Consider the following 22,880-nt stretch of genomic DNA (forward strand, 5'->3'; position numbering starts at 1 on the left):
TTCCACGAAGCCAGGCATAAGGCCAGGATACTTGTTAAAACCTGACAAAATGTCCTTGATTCCCATTCCTGTTAAAATTACAAACCCAACTTCTCTTCTGAGTTTACTGTTTAGCCATGGACTATAAACCCTCCTAAGGTCATCATAACAGGTACACCCAAGAAACTTAGAAGAAAAGTTACCACTTCAAGTTTTGTGTATTCACCTGAATAGTCAGGGAACTTTCACCTATTTTATTTAGGTTTTCATTTATTCAAATTCCAACCAGAAGCTAAATACAATTGGAAACCGGTAAGCACTAAGTTTTACTCCAAAGGAGTAGGATCATTCAGATTTACTCCAATAAAAGTATGCAACCCTTAAGCAAAGCTTTTCTTCATTTAAAAGAAAAATAAAACCAAAAACCAAAAAAAAAAAAAAACAAAAAAACTATACAGTAGTCTTTCCTTATGTTCATTGCACAAAATGAGTTCTTTTAGAACTTTGACACTCTGATGTTTGTTTTTTGTCCTTTTTTTCACAATTTAAGATCCCAACTTTAGTAACTTTTCTACTTCACAAAACCCTCATAAGTTTTCCTTTAGGGTGGTGTAAAAACCAGTATTTCTGCACAATTCACTGGAATTTTTTTCTTTATAACAAAAATCTCTTCTTTTTAAAACCAAAAAACTAAACAAAAACCAAAAGAAAAGTCCTCTACCTATTATGGTTTCTGCAGCTATGAATGTATTTCTCAGTTTTATAGCTGCTTAGCTACTTCAGACTCCAGATCTGCTTTAATGTGTATCCACACTCAGCAGAATACTCTTTCATAACAGCAACTTGGGGAAAGAGATCTGGAAATAAAATACATATATTTATGAGTACCAGGAAACAAACATGGCCCAGCAATATATGAGGCAAGAATGCCTATGAGATGCTTTTTTCATTTAAGATTTCTTTCCCATGGTTGTATTTTCTTTCTTTCTTTTTTAAACAACCACTTCTGGTCATTAGAATGAATCTGACAGTGCTCTAGAACAACGGTGATTATAGCAAAGCTATAAGCTTTTAAAATGTTATTTATACCTGTTACATTCACTTCTCACCCTCCAAATACTGATGACAGATGTCAAAGAGGCAAAACCAGCACAAATGGAAAGACCATCAAAAATGAGTATCACCTTGTGCTTTCAGATACATTTAAGCATTTCAGTGTACAATAGTCCTTTCATTTCACATTTTTAGTAAGATGCTGATGCAGTGCAGCAAATATGCAAAGCATCTTCTTTCACACAGTCTGTGCAGAAGATATCTAATTTAAGTTCTGAGATACAAATGATTAAAAAAAAAAATCCAGGATGAACAAGTTTCAAAATGCATAGTGTTCTGTGCATGAGTCCATTTTCTTTAAACTCTGAAAGAATAAAGTGGTAAGAAAAAAAGAAAAAAAAATGCTGCTGCACTCTCTGATCTTCTCCATTTCGCTGGTCAGCACTCTATTCTGGCATATAAGGATGGAGGTGATCCTCTATGGTGCCAACTGCCCAATGGGTAAGCTGTTCCTGTGGCAGGTAGAGGCAGATGCTGCATAACTTGAATATTGTAGCTTTGTTTTTTGGAGTCTGGAAGGGGAAAAATTTTTTTAATATTCTTAATAAAGACTTTAACATAACTGACCAATTACCACATGAAGTCAATCTCCCACAATTTCTTAAACACCTACGGACAGAGTAACAAAGCATATATAGAATAAGGGAAGAAACTATGGTCCCTATCCATAAGGACCTTAGTCTAGTTAGGAGGACAGAACCATGCCATACAAAATACAGAAAAATAAAGTAAACATGATTATAAACTAAATATTTACACAATTTATGCAGAATAAAAAATTAAGTTAGGAAAGTCAAACAGACTACTTGCTAAAAGAAATCAAGGTTAAAGGCATTTCATGGAGACATCTGAACAAAGGTTTGCAGTCACATCTGTATGCAGAAAGACAGATGTGGTAAGAGTAGAAGGTGGATTAGAAATAGGTAAAAAAGATTTAAGCATAGAAAGGACTAGAAAAACAAAGTATTAACAGATAAATCAAACTCTAAGTATTTTTAAAAAGTGGATACTATTTTAACATTTAACATCTGATAAACAAGGGCTAGGTGCTTTCACGAATAACCTCTGCTAGTTTAAGTGGAAGATGAAATATGAACCCAGAACTGTCTTTGCCAATGTCTGTAGCAGTCTACACATGTAAATGAACCTACACATATATATTTTTTCATTTTAACTTTTAAAACCTATGACTATCATTTATGTAGAAATTTTTGGAAAGAACATGCTCACAGAAGTTACTTGTCCAAGATCTCATAGCTAGTAAGTGGCTGAATGTTATGGCAGAATCCAGACTCTACGCATGTGCCTCTATACCACTCTGCATTCAAAGTTCTTTTCTGCTCTAGCCCTTACCATATATGTTATATTAGGATATAAAGGGCAGAAGATCTCTGCTAGATGACTTTTATCAAATTTCTTAACTGCTTGCTTTCCTTAGCTATAAAATGAGAGTAGTAAGATCTACACCTCAGAAGATTGTTGTGAGGATTAAATGAGTTCATACACATAAAGCTCTTGTATGGAGTCTGGTGCATATCAGCCTTAGTAAGGAGTCAGGACAGACAAGCCTGTCACCACAGGTAAGCGTCAACTGTACACTGTATGTGGTGGCCACCACTATCATATCAATTCCCTCATGAGCTAGTGGAGGTTGATTCTTCCATATAATGCAAATACAGCAACACATCTCCAGCTTATGAAGATCGAGAACAGAACCTGAGTGAAAGAAGGCGATTAAGAGCATTGAAGACCAAATTTATCTACAAATGGGGGGGACCAACCATCCTAGTTTGCCTAGGACTGACTGAAGAGTTTCTAGAATTTGGGACTTTTCAGTACTAAAACCAGTACATTCTACACAAACTACGACTATTGGTCACCCTACCTACAACCCAAATTTAGCTTATGAGCTCATAATTTTCCTTTCATTAAAAGGATCAAGCTGTTTGCTTCATAAAACATTAAGAACATCTGACCTCAATACATAAAGAGATGATTTGCTAACTTATTTAGCCAAGAAACTCCTTCGAGTCACTAGTCATTTCTATATAGTATTACTGATCTCATATATATTCAAGTCAAAATGAAGTTACTACACTAGTAAATGTCATTATTAAATCTTCTATGACTAAAAATCTGTTGTGGATTCCACAATATAAGTCAATACTCTGCTATACAATATTTTCTCAACAAGTTAACTCAAATGAAAGTACACTACAGGCAATTAAAAAGGAAAAAAGTCAACTAAAAAGTATTCACCACAGGAGAGCTAAGGTAAAGAAGAAACTGAAAAACAAAAAAGGCCAAAAACAAAAACACCCCACCTAAATTGTATGGTTTTTCTATCAGTTTTATCAGATGCTTCCAATGAAATTTATTTTTCTTAATTTCCAGTTTTTTTATTTGTACCTATACCATAATTACTTAACTTTTTACAAGATAGAAAATGTACCATCTTCCCAATTAGTCTATCAGGTTCTTGAGGGTAGCAGTATGATTCCCATTTGTGCTCTTCTAGTACCCTTCACAGACTTACTCTTAAATAAAAACAAATCTGTTCTACAATACAATTAATATTATGCTTTAAAAAAAAGTCTTTATTTAAATCATCTTCTCAATGAGGCGTTCGCTGGTGACACCATCTAAGAATTCACACCCAACAGTTTATATATTATATATATATATTTTACTTGTCTACTTCTAGGTCTCCCACAATGGAATGCAACCCATAAGGACAGGAATTTCTAACCTGTTCATTGCTGTACAATGCCTGGCACATAGCACTCATGTGTTGAAAGAATCCTAAATAAATTAAAATGCTATTTTTGAAGGTTAATAAAGCATTTATCATCTACTATAAATTCTAAGTGATGATATTCAGGCTTAGGTTGGTAAGAATAAACATTTTACAGAATAAAAAATCAATCTGGGAACACCTGCATTGCTACTTAAATTGGAAGTACTTATTTAAAACATGTGGACCTTTTAAATACAGATGTGCCTCATTCTTTCAGATATTTATTTAAAAGGCCTAGGCCAGTGCTTCTCAAAACATAATGTGTTACCAGTCACTTGCAGATTTTATTCAAAGTGCAGATTCTGATTACTGCACGCTGGAATCATGACTTTTAAAAGCTCCCCAGGTAGTTCTAATATGCATCAAAATTTGGGAACCACTGTTTTAGGTTAAGGTCAGGATGTCTGTTTCTTGGTTTTTAAGTAACTTCAAAAATAATGCAATGTTGAAGGGGCAAAACAGAATTAAGTAACTATAGAAAACAGTTTGTTAACCAGTAAGCTTTTAAAATGAGTCCTTCAGTGGGAAGTTGTAGTGTAACAAAGGGAGTCCAACTTGAGGATGGAAGATGCCTTAGAGGACTGGGGTGGGGAGGGTGGGGGGGGACTCGAGGCGGGGGGGAGTCAAGGAAGGGAGGGAATACGGGGATATGTGTATAAAAACAGATGATTGAACCTGGTGTACCCCCCAAAAAATAAAAAACAATTAAAAAAAAAAAAACAGATGATTGAACTTGGTGTACCCCCCCAAAAATAATAAATTAAAAAAAAAAAAAAAAGAGTCCTTATGTGCTCTTAAAAAAAACAAAAACAAAAAAAACCAGCTTACCTGCAAGTGCTGTCTGTCAATGAAGAGAAACACTGACTGGTTAGGATTGTTGACAACAATTCCAGTCTTGTCCTTTCGGCTCAGTACATGCAGAAACTGCTTTTCATAGTCACCGTGGTGAAACTCAAATTTGGCCTAATTAAGAAATACAGACATTTATATGTAACCACAAAGATGCTACGCCACCTGAAACATCTACTGCATCCATACATATGCATACAGTTGTGCTGTTCAATATGATAACTGATAGAGACTACTTAAATTTATATTAATTAAATGAAATTTAAATAAATGTCAGTTCTTTAGTAGTAGTAGCCACATTTTTTAAAAAATACTTATTTATTTATTTGGCTGAGCCGGGTCTTAGTTGCGGAACATAGGACATCTTTGTTGCTGCATGTGGGCTCTTTCAGTTGCAGCATGCAGGCTCTAGTTCCCTGACCAGGGATCAAACCCAGGCCCCCTGCAATGGGAGAGTGCAGTTTCAACCACTGGACCACCAGGGAAGTCCCTAGCCACATTTCAAAAGATCAGCAGTCACATGTGGCTAGTGGCCACCATTCTAAATAGTCCCTTGAAATACAGAAGTTTTCCTTCATCACAGAAAGTTCTATTGGATAGCACTTCATAATTTGACCTTCAAGAAAAACTACAAAGTGACTAAATCCTAATACTCAATGATTATAAGCCAAATATCAATGATTGTAAGCCAAATATCATAAGATTTTCAAACCCACTCACCTCAAGACTCCTACCTTCGTACTTTAAGCCCAATGACACCTCCCTTCTTCCTATTATAAGAAAGGAACACTACAGATTGCTCTTGCAAAGAAATCTATTTATATTCCAATCCCAGCTGTACATCTCACTACTTATGTGACCTGTGCAAATCCCTTAACTTTTCTAAACTTCAGCTTCCTCACCTATAAAATAAAAGGGTTCTAACCCATCAGTTAAGAGGAGTTAACGAAATGTAAAGCCCACACCCAAAATATACTTCCAGTCCTCACAAGGATGAGCATCTGAGGATACAGGAACCCTCAAATCTAAAAAAAAAAATGTTTTTATATGAATTTTTTCAGATTGTTAAAAAAAATTTTTTACATTATGAAGAACAGTTATCAAGTAAGTCATAACATTCTTTTAATCTATTAACATGAGGAAGATTAATGCCATCCTCCCACAAAATGTCTGTGAAGAAGCCAAATGCTAGGTGAAAAGACCAGGTTTACAGGGAATTCAAGAAACCTGGAAACCTTAAACAATCTGATATTTAAGACAGTGAATTGTAAAAATGATTATTATTAGTCCATTTGGTTCAAACAATGTTTATTCTCTTATTATGTCAAAGACAGTAGAAAATACTAACATGGAAATACATCAGTTCCTGCTATCTAGGATTTTACCACCCAGTAGCTTTTCTCATAAGCCACAATGTAAAATATATCTCCTACATACTATTGTATGTAAGATAAGGAATTACACCTCTGCACAATTTGAGTATTTACTGAACTCAGAATATGAAAATCATGTTATTAGATACTGAAAAGTATGAATAAGATCATCTTAACCTTAAGGGATTCACATACTGCCAAAGAGGACAAGCACATACAGATATAAAACCTAACTTGCTTTAAATCTTTCCTAGAATAAGATGTGGTCATTTGTAAAAACCCTAAAATGGGTTCTTACTGTTAAAAGTGCTATGGGAAGAAAGATGAAATAATTAACAGAGTAGACAATAAGGACAATATTAGCAGGTGATTTTGGATTGGACCTTGAAAGCTGACAGTAATTTTCCCTGGGGAAAACAGTAATGGTAAGTAATTTGAAAAATGCCATTCTAGGCAACACCTGCACAAACACAGGTGTGTCAAAATCAAGATGCTGCTCAAGAAAGCTTCAAGTGTTTCAATATGGCAAATATCAGGGTGGATGGAAGAGGCCAGTACAGTATCACACTGAAAAGAGATTTGAGTGAGACTGAAGAAGGCCTTGCCTGTATTGCTATGGCACTTCAATTCTATCCTACTTGAATATCCAAAGATTGGGGAAGGAATGGTCCACACCAAAAAGAAAACTTTAATAGGCAGCATATAAGAAACAATTCCTGGAAGAAAAGTAATGAATGTTTTAATAGTGTGATGAGCTAACCTGCAGCAATAGCATTAGGGATGAAGAGGAAAGAAGAGATCTACTTTAGTAGTTCCCCCCTGTACTTCACAGCACTACCAATATAGTAGAACTCGACATTTTAAAACAATCTTTACTCTGGTTCCTATTAAATCTCACTACTGAAGCATTAATATTCAGATTTTAAACTGCTTTGAGTCAAAAGAAAAAAAGGTGTGAGTTAAAGTTAACCTTTCCTTTTCTCATCTGTCTTGAAAGAAAAAAACTGTTATTTTTATTTAAGACTTCTCACTCCGGATATTCATTTATATTAAATTACTTCAGAGGGACTTCCCTGGTGGTGCAGTGGTTAAGAATCCGCCTGCCAATGCAGGGACACGGGTTCGATCCCTGGTGCCATGCCCCAGAGCAACTAAGCCCATGTGCCACAACAACTGAGCCTGCACTCTAGAGCCTACGCACCTAAAGCCTGTGCCCTGCAACAAGAGAAGTCACCGTACTGAGAAGCCCACGCAAAGCCATGAAGAACAGCCCCGCTCTGCACAACTAGAAAAAGCCCGCGTGCAGCACGAAGACCCAATGCAGCCAAAAAGTAAAATTACTTCAGAGAATTTTATGTTTTTACATTGTTACCTTATTTACTGCAGTAGAATTCTAAAATTATAAAGATATTATCTATATCCTACTGCTTATATTCAGTCCTTAATTTAAGGTTTTATCATTCAGGGAACTTTCCACAGTACAGGGTAGCAAGTTAAGAGCGTAAGTTTTATAGTCAATCTAGACTTACTTATGTCTTGACTGCCACTTAACCTTGGATTATTTACCTAATCTCTGACTCAGTTTCTTTGAAAAAGGAGGTTCTTATCTACCTAGTTTATTGTTAGGACTGAGATTCAAAGTATATAAAGTATTTAAGAGATAGCCTAGCACAGTGAACACTCAATATAACAGTCATTATTTTAAAGTAATACTTAAGACTATTTTAATACAACTATCTTTTTAAAAAGGTCTCAGAGGGAAAGACAGGGTACTAAAAATTCAAAAATATACTGTGATAAGTGGACCTAAATTTTTCCAATGGGAAATTCTGAACTAAACAAACAAACAAACAAACAAAAAAACCCCCACAAACCTAACAGCGCTTCTGGAGAGCAGTTATGGTTGATGTGCAAGACCTGCCCTGATAACCATATGAACATGCCTTTTCCATTCCTGTCTTCCTGCCTTTTATATTCAACTTAAATTCTCCAGCACATTCATGTTAGTCAGATGTCACTAATTAAAAGACAAAAATACATGATACCTTCACCTCTATTTAGCCTATCTTTACAACTTACTGCTGTCAAATGAATCTTAGAAAAAAGGACGTAATTTATTTGAGCTAATGTATAGCAACATTACCACAGGGACAGAAGGACTATTCCAATTGTCTATCACACCCAAAAGCACTATGAAGATACTACATAGTAATGGATAAATGCAAAATTTTTTCAATGACAATTTTCATATTCCTAAGCAATTAGCTTAAAATAAGCCTTCTAATATTTAGTTTAGTATAAAGTTGAGTCTTTAAATAAATGTAATTGTTTTTCTGATTGTTAATTAAGTATGCTCATTGTAGAAATTTATTTAAATACATATATACATTTAAGTAAAAAGGAAAAGTTAGCTATATCTGACCTAAAACTAACCGTAATTAACATTTTGGTGGATCTTATACTTTCTCCCATGTATAAAAACACTATAAATAAAAATAGAATCATCAACACACAAGTAAATGCCCTTAATAAAGAACTAGAAATTGTCAAGCACATCAAATGACAAGTCAAGATGTTGAGGAAAGTTAATTAAGAACCACTACTAAATTTATTTTTCTCCTATAGTTTTATATACAAATCAACTCCTAGAAAACGGTTTCTTAATTCATTTCTTAGATCACATTCCTTTGAGAACCAGGGTTAAGTATAAAGTATTTTAGGAGTGTGTGTGTTGCGGGGGAAGAGATTCTCTGAAGTTCATCTATGGGCCCCTCTATAAATCAACAAATGTCTACCTTAAAAGATTTTCTCTGACCATAATTTCAAAGACACACTAGGTAGTTAGAACCACCTCATTCTCAAGAGATTCTGTAATCCAAACGCTTTCTATTCTTGCCTTAGAAGAGTCAAAAGGCCAGGAGGAACTCATAAAACTTACTAGAAAGCATATTCCCAAAGAATTTCTCAAATTGGACCCGATTCTGAGTTTTCAACTATTTATGAGTTCATCACACTTATTTTAGAATAAAATACCTGAACAGGCCTAAAAGGCTCATCAGATTCCTTCCACCTAGAGAACAGGAGACAGACAATTTTTTCAATATCATTCCGAGGCCAAAGAATGAAATCCATCTCCTGAGTACAGCCAATTACATCCTATAAAATGCAAAAAAAAAAAAAAAAAAAATTACTTTCAAAGAAACAAAACCATAACAAGCAATGTCATGATTACAGGGTTTGACTATAGAAATATTTTACAAGTACAAAAGATCCACTACACACCTGACCCCTGAACAACTTGAACATGAGGGACACTGACCAGAGTCGAAATTTCTGCATATACCTTTATAGCCAGCCCCCCACATCTACAGTCCTGCATCTGTGGATTCAACAGAGTATGGACTGAGTAGTATCGTATATGTATTTATTGAAAAAAAGTCCACTTCTAAGTGGACCCTGGTAGTTGTTGCAAATCCATGCTGTTCCAAGGGTCAACCATGTATCATTTTATGTCTTTTAAGAGGTAACAGGAGCAGAACTGTATACAATATGAATAGCTCATGACCTAATTCTAATTTTTATCTTGTAGAGTCCACATATAATCACTCAGTCCAATGTTTTTCACATTAAGATCTAAACTCATCAGCACATGGTGAAAACTCCCACTGAAGCTTGTAATTTTTTGTCTTTTAAGTCCTTGTACCATTATTTCCACTCTTTAAAATCAGAACCTATTTAAGCAAAGGTGTCTTGGAAATTCTAATATGAATTGCTACCTTCTTATGACAGGAGGTGAAATGCTACTTTTGTTATTACTGATTATTGAGGCCAATTAACCTCTTCCAGATCAGTATACGGTTATCTCCAGCCTCCCCCCAAGCCCACTAATTATGGGGACCTCATGTTCAAGTTTGTCCAGACTAACTTTCAAAGAACTGCAGCAGTTTAGAAGGTTGGCAGCAAAAGTTCCTTATTTGTAAGGAGCATGATGTTTGTTTTCCCCTGAAAAATGAAATCCCAATGAACAGTAATATAGAACATGAATCACAGCAACAATGTATATACCATTACCAACATAATAATACATAAGAAAGTTATCCATCCTTAATTTAAATTACACTTCTAAAGAGATTTATGACCATAGTTAACTACCAATTCTTAGGAGAAAAAAAAAGAAACAACGCAAGTTTAACTCACAAAAACCTACCAAATCAAGACTTAAAAACAGAACTTACCCTTCTCATAGACTGGTATCGGGGAGCATGGAGCTGTACCACATCCTTCTGTAAAAGCTCTATGGAACTTTCCAAGGAATAGCTGGAATCTCGCACACCTTTCAGGATATTTTCTTCGTAATTATTTGTCATGACTGGTATAACCTCAGACACTTCAAAAAGTGCTGATTTTTTCTTCTAAAAGGAAAAAAAAAGTTGTATTAACCCACTAGTAGCACACTGTCTCTTAACACCCAGAGTTCACATTACAATGGCATGTACCTTTATTCTAACTCAGCAAAATTCTTAACTGAAGTAATTTTTGTACTGAAAACACAGATTTTCAAATAGGTGGATCCCTCTGTTCTTACCGTAACCCTCTTACTCTGCTACCACACACCAATGTTTAAGTGCATAGTTTTACAGCATTATGGTAACCACAGCAAGTATTTATTTTAGACAATACTTCTTAAATTCTCTGAGAAACAAACACCAGGTACCCATAAGGTTAAAAACACAAAACAGTGATTTACTCGATGTAAATTCATTCAACTGGTTTCTACATACAGCCAAATTAAAATCTCAGCAGGCTGAACTATTTTACTCCTTGAAAGGGTCCATTTCCATTACTCTTTCTGGGTATTATGCAAATACAAGTGTCAATATTTAAAAGGAGAGGAAAAAAACGTCTACCAAATCTTCAATTTCAGTTAGGACCTAAGTTTGCGCTCATCAACTTAGCTTATAAAACCCATGAACTGCTCAGGACGACGGCCTGGATACTGTCCATTCATAGAATAAAAGCAGGTTTTCATAGTGCTGCAATACCTAGATGATATCATTTGGGGCATCTTACAGATTAAATTCAAAGATGCCACTACTTACATCCTGTATTTATTTCTAGTGAACCAATTCTGTAATTAATAAAGAAAAAAGTAAAAGAAATAAATCCATGATACTACCTGACCTTGGGACAATCATTTCAAAACAAACCACTTTTGAAACCACTTTAAAATACTATACTTTAGAAGCTAAGAGTGTTCTTAAAGATCGAACACTAATAACTTTAACAGTGGGGTAAAAACGTGCAAAACTTTCAAATATTAATGAGATACCATGCTAAGATGTTTCTGATGTGAAATTAGCTCATAATTTAAGTGCAAAATCAAAGTAGTATTTCCTTAATATTCAGAACCTAGCGTTATGTCAAATACAGATCAATTATCTAAGAAACTGTCCATTATTTTAATTTGCAAAAAAATACTGCTTTTATCATGTTCTCCTTGACTACTCACAACTCATTATTTGCTATTTAACTGTGGAATTAATTCTAAGACCAAAAAAATTTTAACTTCTTTTGGTCTTCTGAATTTTAATAAATTGCACTTCTAAACACAAATTAACCATTACAGTAAGTAATCACTCCTAAGAATTAAACTGCATTCTATTTCATTAAATGTACCATGAGAAAAGGTAAACTACACCAGTTGATGAACAAGATCACTGTCAGCATATAAACATTTTGATTCTAATTTACTACTTTCATCCTACATGCTTTAGATGATGTTTACATTCAGTTATCAAGTTCTTTATATAACTCCACATAAATGAAATTTATTGTAAAGCATGAGTTTTACAATGCTACCCCCCCAATATTAACTAAAAGTGGATCCTACTAAGGTTTAGAATTAAGTATTTCCAAACCAATGAGCACTCAAGCCTTCCATTAATAGTTATATCACAACTCCTTTGATTGAGATAATTACCCATAAGGGTCAAAGTTTAAATCATATAAACATAGACTTTTGTCAACCACTCTTTAACCTAACAACTTAATAAACACAAAAATCACTTGCGCTAATTCACATTAAGAACTTTAAATTACCTTCTCCTTGAATACAAAGGCAATATACATCTTGAAGTCAAACTGGTCAGCTAGAGATTCTTTTTTCTTTCTAAGCTGAGCACGTAGTCTGTTCAGAGCTTGTTTCTTCCGGGAGTTTGGGTCCCCCATTTTGAAATACAGGTGGTACTAAAGCCTTTGGAAATGGTCACTAAACTATGGGCACTTTTTCTTAAGACTCAAGTACAACAGAAACAAGTCATTTTTTTCCTGCTAATATGATTGAATAGCTTAAAATCACGACTGTAACCGAAAAACTGCACCTTCCGGCAATATTAGCAGACTGTCATATTACAGGGTCAAGAAACAAAAGCTGCTGTCCAGTCATGTTTGGACAATAACGTTTGGGGTCAGATGGGAAAAAGGAAGGGAAGGAAGGAAAGAGGAGAAAATACTTGAACTAACTTTTCGGAAAACACATTTGGCTTAACTGCCAAAATAAAAGTGGGGGGACTGAAAAACCTATTTAAAGGATTCAGGTGTGCAATAAAACACAGCTGACACCAGTCCAATCCTTAAAATCCATCCGGACTTTTCCCTCTTTTTTGATAAGGGATTTTGAAAAGGAATGGGGAGGGGAACTGTGATCCTTGCTTTCCAAATATCAAAAAAAAAAGGAAAAAAAAAAAAAAAAAAGGAAAAAAAGCCACCAAAATAATCCCCCCAAAACACCAAAACAGGGTAGGTGAATGAAACTGAAATATCCAATTGGATTTTACCCAGCCAGATCCATGGCTGTAGTACCTAATTAATTCTTAGTTATTTCAGATTTCACTATTGCTATGTATTGTCAATGCGTGTTATTGATTACACTTGGTGGTGAGCAAAGAGAAAAGTGCAAAATCGGTAGAGAAGGAAGGGGAGAGGTACAGGGCTTCCCTGCAATCAACTACAGTGTATACCGGGGGTGGGCAGCTGTTGCCCAAAGGAGCCATGGGAAAAAACAGCGGAGTCATTACCAACTTCCCCATCACCCACATCTTCACCCTCAGGCGGCTGCTAAAGCTGCTGCTGCCAAGGAGAATCATGATGGCAGAGGGAAACGGGGGTATACAATATGATATAATAATGATTCCGGCTCTATGGTTAGACCTGATTAATGCCCGGGATCCCAACACCCCCAGTCCTGCAACGAGTCCTACATTCCCCGGAGCCTTCCCTATGAATCTGCCCTGTGCAAGACCATGAGGAGTGCAACTTAACTTCTTATGACCATTGCTGAGGCAAAGGCGGCAGGTTTTTCTCCCAAATCCCAGGCAGTGCCCGGGGACCACCTGCCTTCCACCCCCCAGAGGTCCCACCCCCCTCCCTTTGCCTTCAGCGGCAGCGACTCACTCGCACCACGGGAGACACTGGATCACTCGAGTTTTCACTCATTTCATCGTGGAAACAATCCCCGCCCAGGTAGAGGAGGCGGGAAAGGGTAAATGGGAAGGATAAGTGGGAAAAAAAGAAAATAGTTGTGTTAATATTAATTACTTTTTAAAGTATGCCCACCCCACCCCGCCAAGGAGAAAAAAGAAAAAAAAGTTCCCGGATTCCGGATTCAGCTCTCACGTTGAACAAACCATGTTTCCCCTATTTGGATTGCTTAGGGCGGGGTCGTTTGTTCCCGAAGGGGCAGAGGGTGGACTCCAGGCGGCTGGGGCGGGGATGGGTGACGGGGAAGTCCCCTCCCTGTCCCCGCGGAGACCGGGGCTCACTGACCGACTCTCGGGCGGGGTTGGGGCCCTCTAGCCGCAGCCTGCGGGCGGAGCGGTGGCGGCGGCGGAAGAGGCGGCGGCGGCGGGGGCGCTGCTCGCAGCACGGGCAGGAGCCATGTCAAGAGAAAACCACCAGCCAACTGAGCCCCTCCATCCCCGCTGCAGTGCGCACTGTGAACGGGCCGCCCGCGCTGCTGCCGCCGCTCAGCCCCCACCTGGGACCCATAGTCTGGCTCGGCGCCCCGGGCGGCGGCGGACGGGAAGGACGCGGGGACGGCGAGAGAAAGAGAGGAGGAGGAGAAACGAGGAGGAGGAAGGGGGGGTCGGAGGTGGACTGGCGGCGGAGGGGGGAGGGAGGAAGGGGAAGGGAGCCCTGCGCTAAAGGGGTCTGTCAGCGAAGTACACCCCCCAAAATAAAGTTATTTCAGTTCAAGCATCTGCTCTGGAGTCTTTCTTCTCCGCACCGGTCGGGTTCCAGCTCTCGAAAAGAAGGTCGAGGAGACCCGGAGGGGGGAGAAGCCGAAGCGGAGGGTTGGGCGTCCGCGGTGGCACAGCCTGGTTCCCCCCCACCGGTGGCTGCGGAAGCGGCGGCGGCAGCGGCGGCCTCGGCGCCTCCCGGGTCCGGGGCAGAGTCGCGTTTGAGAAGACGAGAGAGAACAAACAACTTAAAATGGCAGCGACGGCCGCTGCGTCACCCGCCCCTCACCGGCACCGCCCCGGACTCTCTGCAGCTGCGCACCCCGGAGGCCGCCACCATTTGCGCGGAAGCGAAGGGGGAGAAAAGACTGGATGGCGGGAAGGTTTACATGGTTATCAAGGAGGGCGGGAAGAAGAGCAGGAGCAGAGGGTATGAGGAAGCTTTTAAAAGGCTGGATTTTTGAGTTAAAGCTTCTTAGTGAACATTCCCACCTCAAAGGGAAGCTTGAGAATAGACGCTCCCCTCTAGTCCAGTACGGCGTTTCCATGAGGCGTGGAAAGGGGCGACCCATTCTCCCTCCACCCCCCGTGTCGGGAGGTCCCGGGCTCCGGAGTTGGCCCCCTCGCCCCTCCCTCGCGGTCGTCGTAAAGCCACGCCCTTATGCCCTCCTTGGTGGAGCACCCGGATGGAATCGCTCTTCCCTGTTCTCGCCCGCCTCTCGGACTCCTGGTCGCGGGACAGGGCGGAGCCGGTGGGCGGAGAGTAAGCGAAGGTGACGGAGGAGGAGTGAAGAAAGAAAAGGGAAGTGTGTGTCGGAAGGGGAGGCGGAGTCTCTCGTGTCAGTTAGCTGTGGTTTTATTTCTAACCCACTGATTGGTAGTCCTTCTGGGGGTCTGCCCCGCGGTGTCTTGCGGCTGAGAATTCATTCCCGATACCTGGAAGTTAAGCAGCGTGCAGCAGAAAGTGGTTCACGTTGGCCGCACATGGCTCTCTGTCCCCGCCTCGCCACGTGCGCAGGGAGGGAGAGCAGGCCTCAAGCACCGAAGAAGGTCAAAGACGCCCTTGGGGCGTTGCTGCTGTGGCTTAGGAGAAAAACAGCCGAACCTGCCCCTTGGATCATGTTAACCCTACTCTGAGAACACAGTTTCTGTGGCGATCTGTCAATCAGGACCTTAGACCTAGGACCTGTCCCTTGGGTGGTTCTCTGTCTTCCTCAGAATATGAAGAGGGTACTGTGGGACGGATCCACACATCTTTGGCACCAAAGAGCATCAAGTCCCATTTTTCAGAGCTCCAATGTGCGTGTTAAAACGCAGTTATATAAATATATCAGCAAAGGTCAACACTCAACTAAAGCAAAGCCTACATAATCCTTTATGAGCTACTCTCTGTGATGAAATTTTAGAACTCTATTGGGTCCCCAAATTACTACTCTTCACTTGGTAAAATCAAAATAGATGACCTGTAATAACATTTTTTTTTCATCCATGAGCCAAAGTATTGGGACCCACCCTTCAAAATGAATTGGTCACAACTAAAAGATGAGATTCCTGAGGTTTCCAAATTATTGCTAACCTTAAAAGATAAATCTAGCATTTTGCTAGTGCTTCACTGAGTGATTTTCACAATCACATAATGATAACTGCAGAAAACTCACAGGGGTAAAACTGAGGATTCCAGGTAGTTAGGACATTGGTTTAAAAAAACATGTAAAAAAATAGTAATGGTTCATGTCTTCTTGAGCTGGCCCTAACTTGTATCCGTGATCATCTCCTTGGAAGAGTTTTTTTGTTGTTTTGTTTTTTAAATAGCAGCTTTATTAGAAATATTAACACACCATAAAATTTACCTATTTAAAGTGTACAATTCAATGGACTTCAGTATATTCACAGAGTTGTGCAGCCATCACCAGAATTTGAGAATATTTTCAACACCCAAACAAGAAACCCCATGCCCAGTAGCAGTCATTTCACTTCTTCCTCTTCCCAGTCCAACCACTAATCTATGTTCCGTCTCTATGGATTTTCCTGTTTGGGGACATTTCATATAAATGGAATCATACAGTACATGATCCCTGTGACTGGCTTCTTTACTTAGACTGTTTTCAAGGTTCATGCATGTTTTAGCATGTTTCAGTACTTAACTCTTTTATTGTTAAATAACATTCCATTGTATGGCTATTTCATATTTTATCGATTCATCAGTTGATGGTCTTTTAGGTTTTCTGCTTTTTGGCTATTAAGAATAATGCTGCCATTAGCATTTATGTAAATGTTTTTGTGTAGACTTGTTTTTTCAGTTCTCTAGGGTGGGATTACAGGGGAAAATGTTAACTCTATCTTTAACCATTTCAGAAACTGCCAGACTGTTTTTACAAAACGTTGCCACCATTTTACATATCAGCCAGCAGTGTATAAGGGCTCTGATTTCTCCACATCCTTGTTATTATCTGTCTTTTTGATTATAGTCATCCTAGTGGGTGTGAAGTGGCTATCTCATGTTGGTTTTGATTTGCCTTTCCATATGGTTAATGGTGTTGAACATCCTTTCATGTGCTTTTTGGCCATTCTGCTATCTTCTTTGGAGAAATTTCTATTCAGAGATCTTGCCCATTTTTTGGAGTCGATTTACTTATCTTTTTATTATTGATATGTAGGAGTTCTTTATTCTAGATACAAATCCCTTATCAGATATATGATTTGCAAATATTTGCTCCCATCCTATGGGTTGTGGGTTTTCCCTTTCTTGGTGGTGGTCTTTGCAACACAAAAGTTTTAAATTTTGCTGAATCCCATTTTATCTTTTTCTCTTGTTACTTGTGCTTTTGGTGTCTTAACCATGAAACCACTGAAAAATGTTTACACTACTATAATAATCATGAAAAAACAGGATGGAGCAGATGTTGAGGTGCAAAAAAAATGGAGTTCTCAGTTTCAGCTACTATGAAATAGAATTGGAGACACCTGGTCACAAGCTGAACCAATCCTAAGACACTGTGTGCTGTAGGTCTGTGTCAGGTCTCAGTGAGATGGGCCAAGAAATAGCAGCAATGTGCCCTGAAGGAAGAAAACACTTCTAGCTCAATTTTCTCTTCAACTACAATTATGGCCAGTAAGCATACTTACTGCTTCAGGAATTCTCAAATATTTTGTCTCCCTTCATTAATGCTGTTAAGTTCATCAGACATGGGCCTTGATTTTGGTCATATGTATGACATACAGTTTAATAAGCATGATATACATCTGCACAGAACAAGTTTATGCTTAAGTCAGTCCAGGCCTAGAGAACGAGTTCTGAAACTCTCCAGTCTGATTCTGAAAGCAGCAGCGCCAGGGGCCTGGTCTCCAGATTTCAACCTTCCAGGTGTACCATCTAAGGTAACTGATAACGTGGGGCAATCAAATTCCACAGTCCAGTAGGGTTTATTCACAGCACACACTCTGGCACACACAGCCCTGCCATCCACGAAAGTCACAGGGTTACTAAACAAAAGCGATATATACGGAGAAATTGTATTTGTTTAGAAGCCCTTCCTGAGGGTGGGGGGGCACATAAGGAGATAGTTGATTTCTCCTCTAGTCTTACCCTAATTTCATGTAGGCCCAAACTGTGGAGGTCAGTACTTATTTGCGCCTGATAGTTGAATATTTACTGAAGGCCTAAAGCAAGTTACAGGCTTGGAAAATAAGTTTTGGCCAGGTAACCAGCATTATCCTGAGTTTGGAACACTGTTAAGAACCAGAGGAATAAGCCGAGGAGTATTTACACCGCATCATGATTTTTCTTTATTGTTTAACCTCTTCTCCTTTCCCCACTTCTTTTCTTTCTCTTTCCTAACTTACCTTTTTTCTTTTCTACTTCTCATGCTATATGCCTACAGGTATTATCCAAAAATATTAGCCCCCTCCTGTTTATACTTTGGGTTAAAGGTGTACAGACTGCTGTCCAAAAGAATCTGCTGATACGATTTGAGAAGGAATTTTTACACATTGTCTGTTAGTCTCAATTTGTAAAAGAAAAAGTAAATACCATCAGAAACATTTTAATTTCGTTTTCCTTGAACCCTGGCTCCCACTGACTTTTGCTTCTTTACTCATTTCACTTCAAAGATATTTCTTGATTCCCTGTCACTCCCCAAATTCCAAATGCTATTACTAACTATTCCATTAATAGAGGAAGGTTATAGCAATCAATTAGAAAAATCGGCTTCTAACACTTTTGTTAGAAATACATGATCATCATTAGAAATAAAATGTTAAAGTGTGATAGTTTGCTCCATTCATTCTACTCAATTCTTTTACAAAGAACTTAAAGCAAATTTGAGCAGTTAATATATCAAGGAAAATTTAAATATTGGGGGAATTTCTTCCCTTCCTTCCCAGAACACATTTCACCCTTTATTCCACAAAGATTAGGTGTTGAAAAGCAAATGGGAAAGATAACATATATGTATAATAATTTCCTTCACAGGGTAATTCTACTTATCTTTATTTACACAAATATACTGTAATTATTAAAGTACATAAATTCTTTGTCTAGTAATAAAATAAAATAATGTGTGTATAAAATTCTATGTGCAAACGTATATATAAGCATATAGAGTACCAGTATACTTTTTCAGCTGAACCCTGCATTAATTATTTCTTGATAACAAATTATGCCAAAACTTAGTGGTTTAAAACAACATACTTACTATCTCCTAATTTCCATGGATCAGGATTCAGGAGCAGCTTAACCGGGTGGTCTGGGCTCAGAGTCGCTCATGAGGTTGCAGTCATCTGAAGGCTTGATTTACATGACTTGGCAGGAGGCCTGTTTCTCACCACGTGGGCTTCTCCATAGGGCTTCTTAAGTATCCTCAGAACATAGTAGCTGGCCTCCTCCAGAGTGTTCTCAGAGATGGGGAGATGGAAGCGACAGTGTTCTTCATGACACGGGCTTGGAAGCTACACGGCATCACTTCCACATTGGTCATACAAGTCAGCCCTTATTCCGTGTGAGAAGGAAACACACAAGGGTGTGAACACCAAGAGATGTGGATCATCTGGGCCATCTTGGAGGCTGTCTGAATGATTATAAACATCATTTGCATTGAGCACAAAACAGATAGTGGCCACGTAAGGGCACTTACCAAAGACCTCTAGTTCTAACACAGGCGGGGTAGACTAGGTCAGAGGTCAGCAGGCTTTTTCTTAAAGAGTGATAGTATTTTTGACGTGAAGGCCACATGGTCTCTGTTGCAACTATTCAACTCAGTTGCAGCATGAAAGCCACCACAGACAATACATCAACAAATGTGCATGGCCGTGTTCCAGTAAAATTTTACCAAAACAGCTGACCTGCAGGCTGTAGTTTTGCTGACCCTAGACAGCAATAATTTATACTCAGTGGCTTTAAACAACAAAGGTTTATCTGTCATATTGTATTTCCATCACAGGTCTTCAGAGAGACTGCTCATTATGGACTTTTAGGAATTCTGAATCATGGAGCATCACATGCTTCCATGATCACAGAAGAAGAAAACAGGAGTATGGCAAATTCCTTACTGGCTTTTAAGTCTTCCACCTGGAAGTGACATCACTCCCACTCTCATTTCTTTGGCCAAAGCAAGTTGCATGGCTGCCCCTAACTTCATGGGATCAAGGCAGTATGAACCTACCATGTGCCCAGAAGGATGATGAAGCTGATATATTTGGTGAACAGCACTTATAACTACCAGAAGCATATTTCTAATTCTCCTGCTCTTGTTCTACCACTAGACCTCTTTCCTTTTTAATTGAAAATGACACTGCTAGCAATGTTGTGAGAACCCACTGTTAGAAATGTTGTGAAAATTCTGGACTATAAAATCTATTTTTAAATCACATTTTCTTTGTGTTTTTTTTTCCCCCAAACCACTCTTGCCTCTGTTGATTAAACTCTGGTGGACCTGTCTCCATTGCTTTCAGCAAACATTTATGCTATGTAACTTGCTTTTTTCCTTAGTGGAGAAAAATAAGCATTTCTTCTACCTGGAATGGAGTGTCCCCAGTTCAGTTTCCAATTCAAAGATAGGCCCCCTACTGTTTCCAGAAAAAAAATAAATAAAAGAAAAGCTGTGTCTACCTTCTTTCTTTCAAATAGTAGGGAAGTTATTACAAATACTTACTGAATATCTACTACATATACATACTAGGCTATGTGTTTTGAAGGATAGAGAAAAATAAATACCTGTTCCCAAAGAGATTTTAATAGTTACCAACATAATAATAAACATCTGAAACAAGAATGAGCAATACTTGACTGTATAATTAAGAGCTGAATTGTGAATGACAGGTACTGAGTTGGATAGTAGTAAGATGAAAGAGAGGTCAATGAAAGCTGGATTAAACAGATGGGATTCATGGAGGAAGTGTGTTCAAGTTAACTTCAAACGTTGGGAAGAATTTCATTAGGCTTAGATGGAAGACGGGAGGGAAAAGAAGAAGGAAATTTCTGAAAAAGAAACACAATAACTGAGGGCAAGAAGGTACCTACTAGCCTGGTGTGTCCGTGAGACTGTAAAGATAGCAACCTAAATATAGTGGAAGATGCCCATTTAGAAAGAGCAGGAAATAATTTTTAAAAGATAGAAGCTTTGGTTCAAAACAGTAGCCTAAGCACAAGCTTTTGTCTCCCCTCACAATACACTGTTTAAAAGAGCAGTAAAGAATTTCTTAAATGAAGAAAGCCATAAAAGCTAAGAGAAATGGGAACAGCACAATAAGCAGAAATAACTAAATACTGACTAATGCTAAGGTGAGCCGTAGCCGCCCAGGTAAGCCCTCCTCTCTCTGTCTCCCTATTCTCTCCTTGTAACTGGAAGACTCCTTGTTCAGTAAGCTCGGCTCAGGAATACAGAACTTCCTGTTAATCTCTTCTGTTTTCTGGGCAATTAACTAGCAGAAAACAGCCCGATATATAACAATAGAGAAAAAAATCAGCCTATTTCCTCTTTTTCAAATATTAAAAAAAGCACCCCCCACATCACTGGACACACAAGGGGAAATCAGCTACATAAAATAGGGGAAAAAAAAAAAAAAAGAAGCAGCAAAAATAAGGACCAATTTGGGTAACAGAAAAAGATTTTTTCAAACTTCTAATTAATATTCTCAGAGATATTCTAGAAGACAATGAATAACTGATGTGAAAAACAGGGTATTATAAATATGAATTTGAAAACAAGAAAGTTAAGAACAATCACTTGGAAATTAAAAATATGCTTGCCAAACTGAGACTTTTTTCTAGGAAGGTGGAAATATGACATTAGAAAAAAGAAAAAGATAAAAAATAAAGCGAAAATATAAAAGACCTAGAGGTCCAATCCAGGTCCAAGATCTAACCAATAGGAGTTCCAGAAAGAAAGCTCAAAGAAAGAACAACAATAGAAGCTGTTACAGAAATCATTGAAGAAAATATGCCAAAGCTAACATAGCCATGAATCTTCAGATTGAGAGAGTATACTGAAAGATAAACAAGATAATATTAAATGTAGTAAGGGAAAGAGAGGATCCAGAAAGCACTCAGAGTTGAGAGAAAAATGGTCATTTTCAAAGGAAAAACAATCAGAATGGCAACAGGCTATATGCAATTATCAGATATCAGAAAACCACAGAATCTTTTTTTTAAATGTTGCTGAAATGACTGGATATTCATATGGGATGAAAAAGGATCTTGACCCCTCCATCAAACCACACACAAAAATTGAGATGAGTTCTTGACCTGAGTGTAATAACTAAAACAAAAACATAGAAGAAAACACAGGAGAATATCTTCATGACTTGGGACTAGGAAGAACTCTGAAAGCAAAAACCATAAAAGAATTCATAAATTCATCAAATTTTAAAACTTCTCATCAAAAGGACACTATTAAGAAAATGAATAGTCAAGCCACAGATTGGGAAAAAATATTTCCAAAACACATATTTGACAAAGGTATATAATCCAGAATATAAAAAAACCCCAACAATTCATGAAAAGATAATCCATGTTTCTAAATGAACAAAGATTTGATCAGACACCACCTAAAAGAAATGCACAAACTGCACATGAAAAAGTGCTCAAAATCACTAGACATTAGGGAATGAATACTAAAATCAAAATGAAACATCACAACATACTCATCAATGTGGCTGAAATTGAAAAGACTGACAACAACAAATGTTGGCAAGGACTGTAGAGCAACTGGAGCTCTCATATATTGTTGAAAGACTATAAAATGGTACAACTCCTTTGCAAAAGATCTGGCAGGTCCTTATAAAATGAAACCTACAGCTATTCTATGACTCAACAACTCTACTTCTAGGTATTTGTCCAAGAAAGTTGAAAACTATGCCCACAAAAAGATGTGTACAAGAATGTGTCTAACAGCTTTATTTACAACAGCTGAAAACTGGAAACAGCCCCCATGTGTCTATCAATAGGGGAATGGGTAAACAAACTGTGGTATATTCATCCATACAGTGGAATAGATACAGACTACAATATGGATGAACATCAAAAACATTATGTTG

The 22,880-nt window shown here is 38.1% G+C and overlaps 1 protein-coding gene across 2 annotated transcripts; it reads right to left on the bottom strand.

Moving 5' to 3' along the window:
- Positions 1-191: 191 nt before the first annotated feature.
- C11H6orf62 (chromosome 11 C6orf62 homolog) lies at positions 192-13,696 on the bottom strand. 2 transcript variants are annotated; one of them, XM_057700159.1, is made up of 5 exons: positions 13,564-13,696; positions 10,347-10,523; positions 9,145-9,267; positions 4,718-4,852; positions 192-1,604 (listed from the first exon to the last, which is right to left on the bottom strand). In XM_057700159.1, the coding sequence occupies exons 1-5, from the start codon at positions 13,603-13,605 to the stop codon at positions 1,479-1,481; spliced, it is 603 nt and encodes a 200-aa protein (XP_057556142.1). In that variant the 5' UTR covers positions 13,606-13,696; the 3' UTR covers positions 192-1,478. The 2 variants fall into 2 exon arrangements, with proteins under 2 accessions (XP_057556142.1, XP_057556140.1); XM_057700157.1 differs by lacking the exon at positions 13,564-13,696 and adding an exon at positions 12,211-12,905.
- Positions 13,697-22,880: the final 9,184 nt, after the last annotated feature.

This window comes from Hippopotamus amphibius, chromosome 11, assembly GCF_030028045.1.
Source record: "Hippopotamus amphibius kiboko isolate mHipAmp2 chromosome 11, mHipAmp2.hap2, whole genome shotgun sequence".
Taxonomy (NCBI): Eukaryota; Metazoa; Chordata; class Mammalia; order Artiodactyla; family Hippopotamidae; genus Hippopotamus; species Hippopotamus amphibius.

Excerpts from the sequence above, each read along its gene's own strand:
- C11H6orf62 (XM_057700157.1), bottom strand. The coding sequence starts at position 12,339 with ATGGGGGACCCAAACTCCCGGAAGAAACAAGCTCTGAACAGACTACGT. Across the intron at positions 10,524-12,210 it reads CCTTTGTATTCAAGGAGAAG|AAGAAAAAATCAGCACTTTT; the intron begins GTAATTTAAAGT and ends TTTTCCTTTTAG. Across the intron at positions 4,853-9,144 it reads AGCCTTTTAGGCCTGTTCAG|GCCAAATTTGAGTTTCACCA; the intron begins GTATTTTATTCT and ends TTTCTTAATTAG.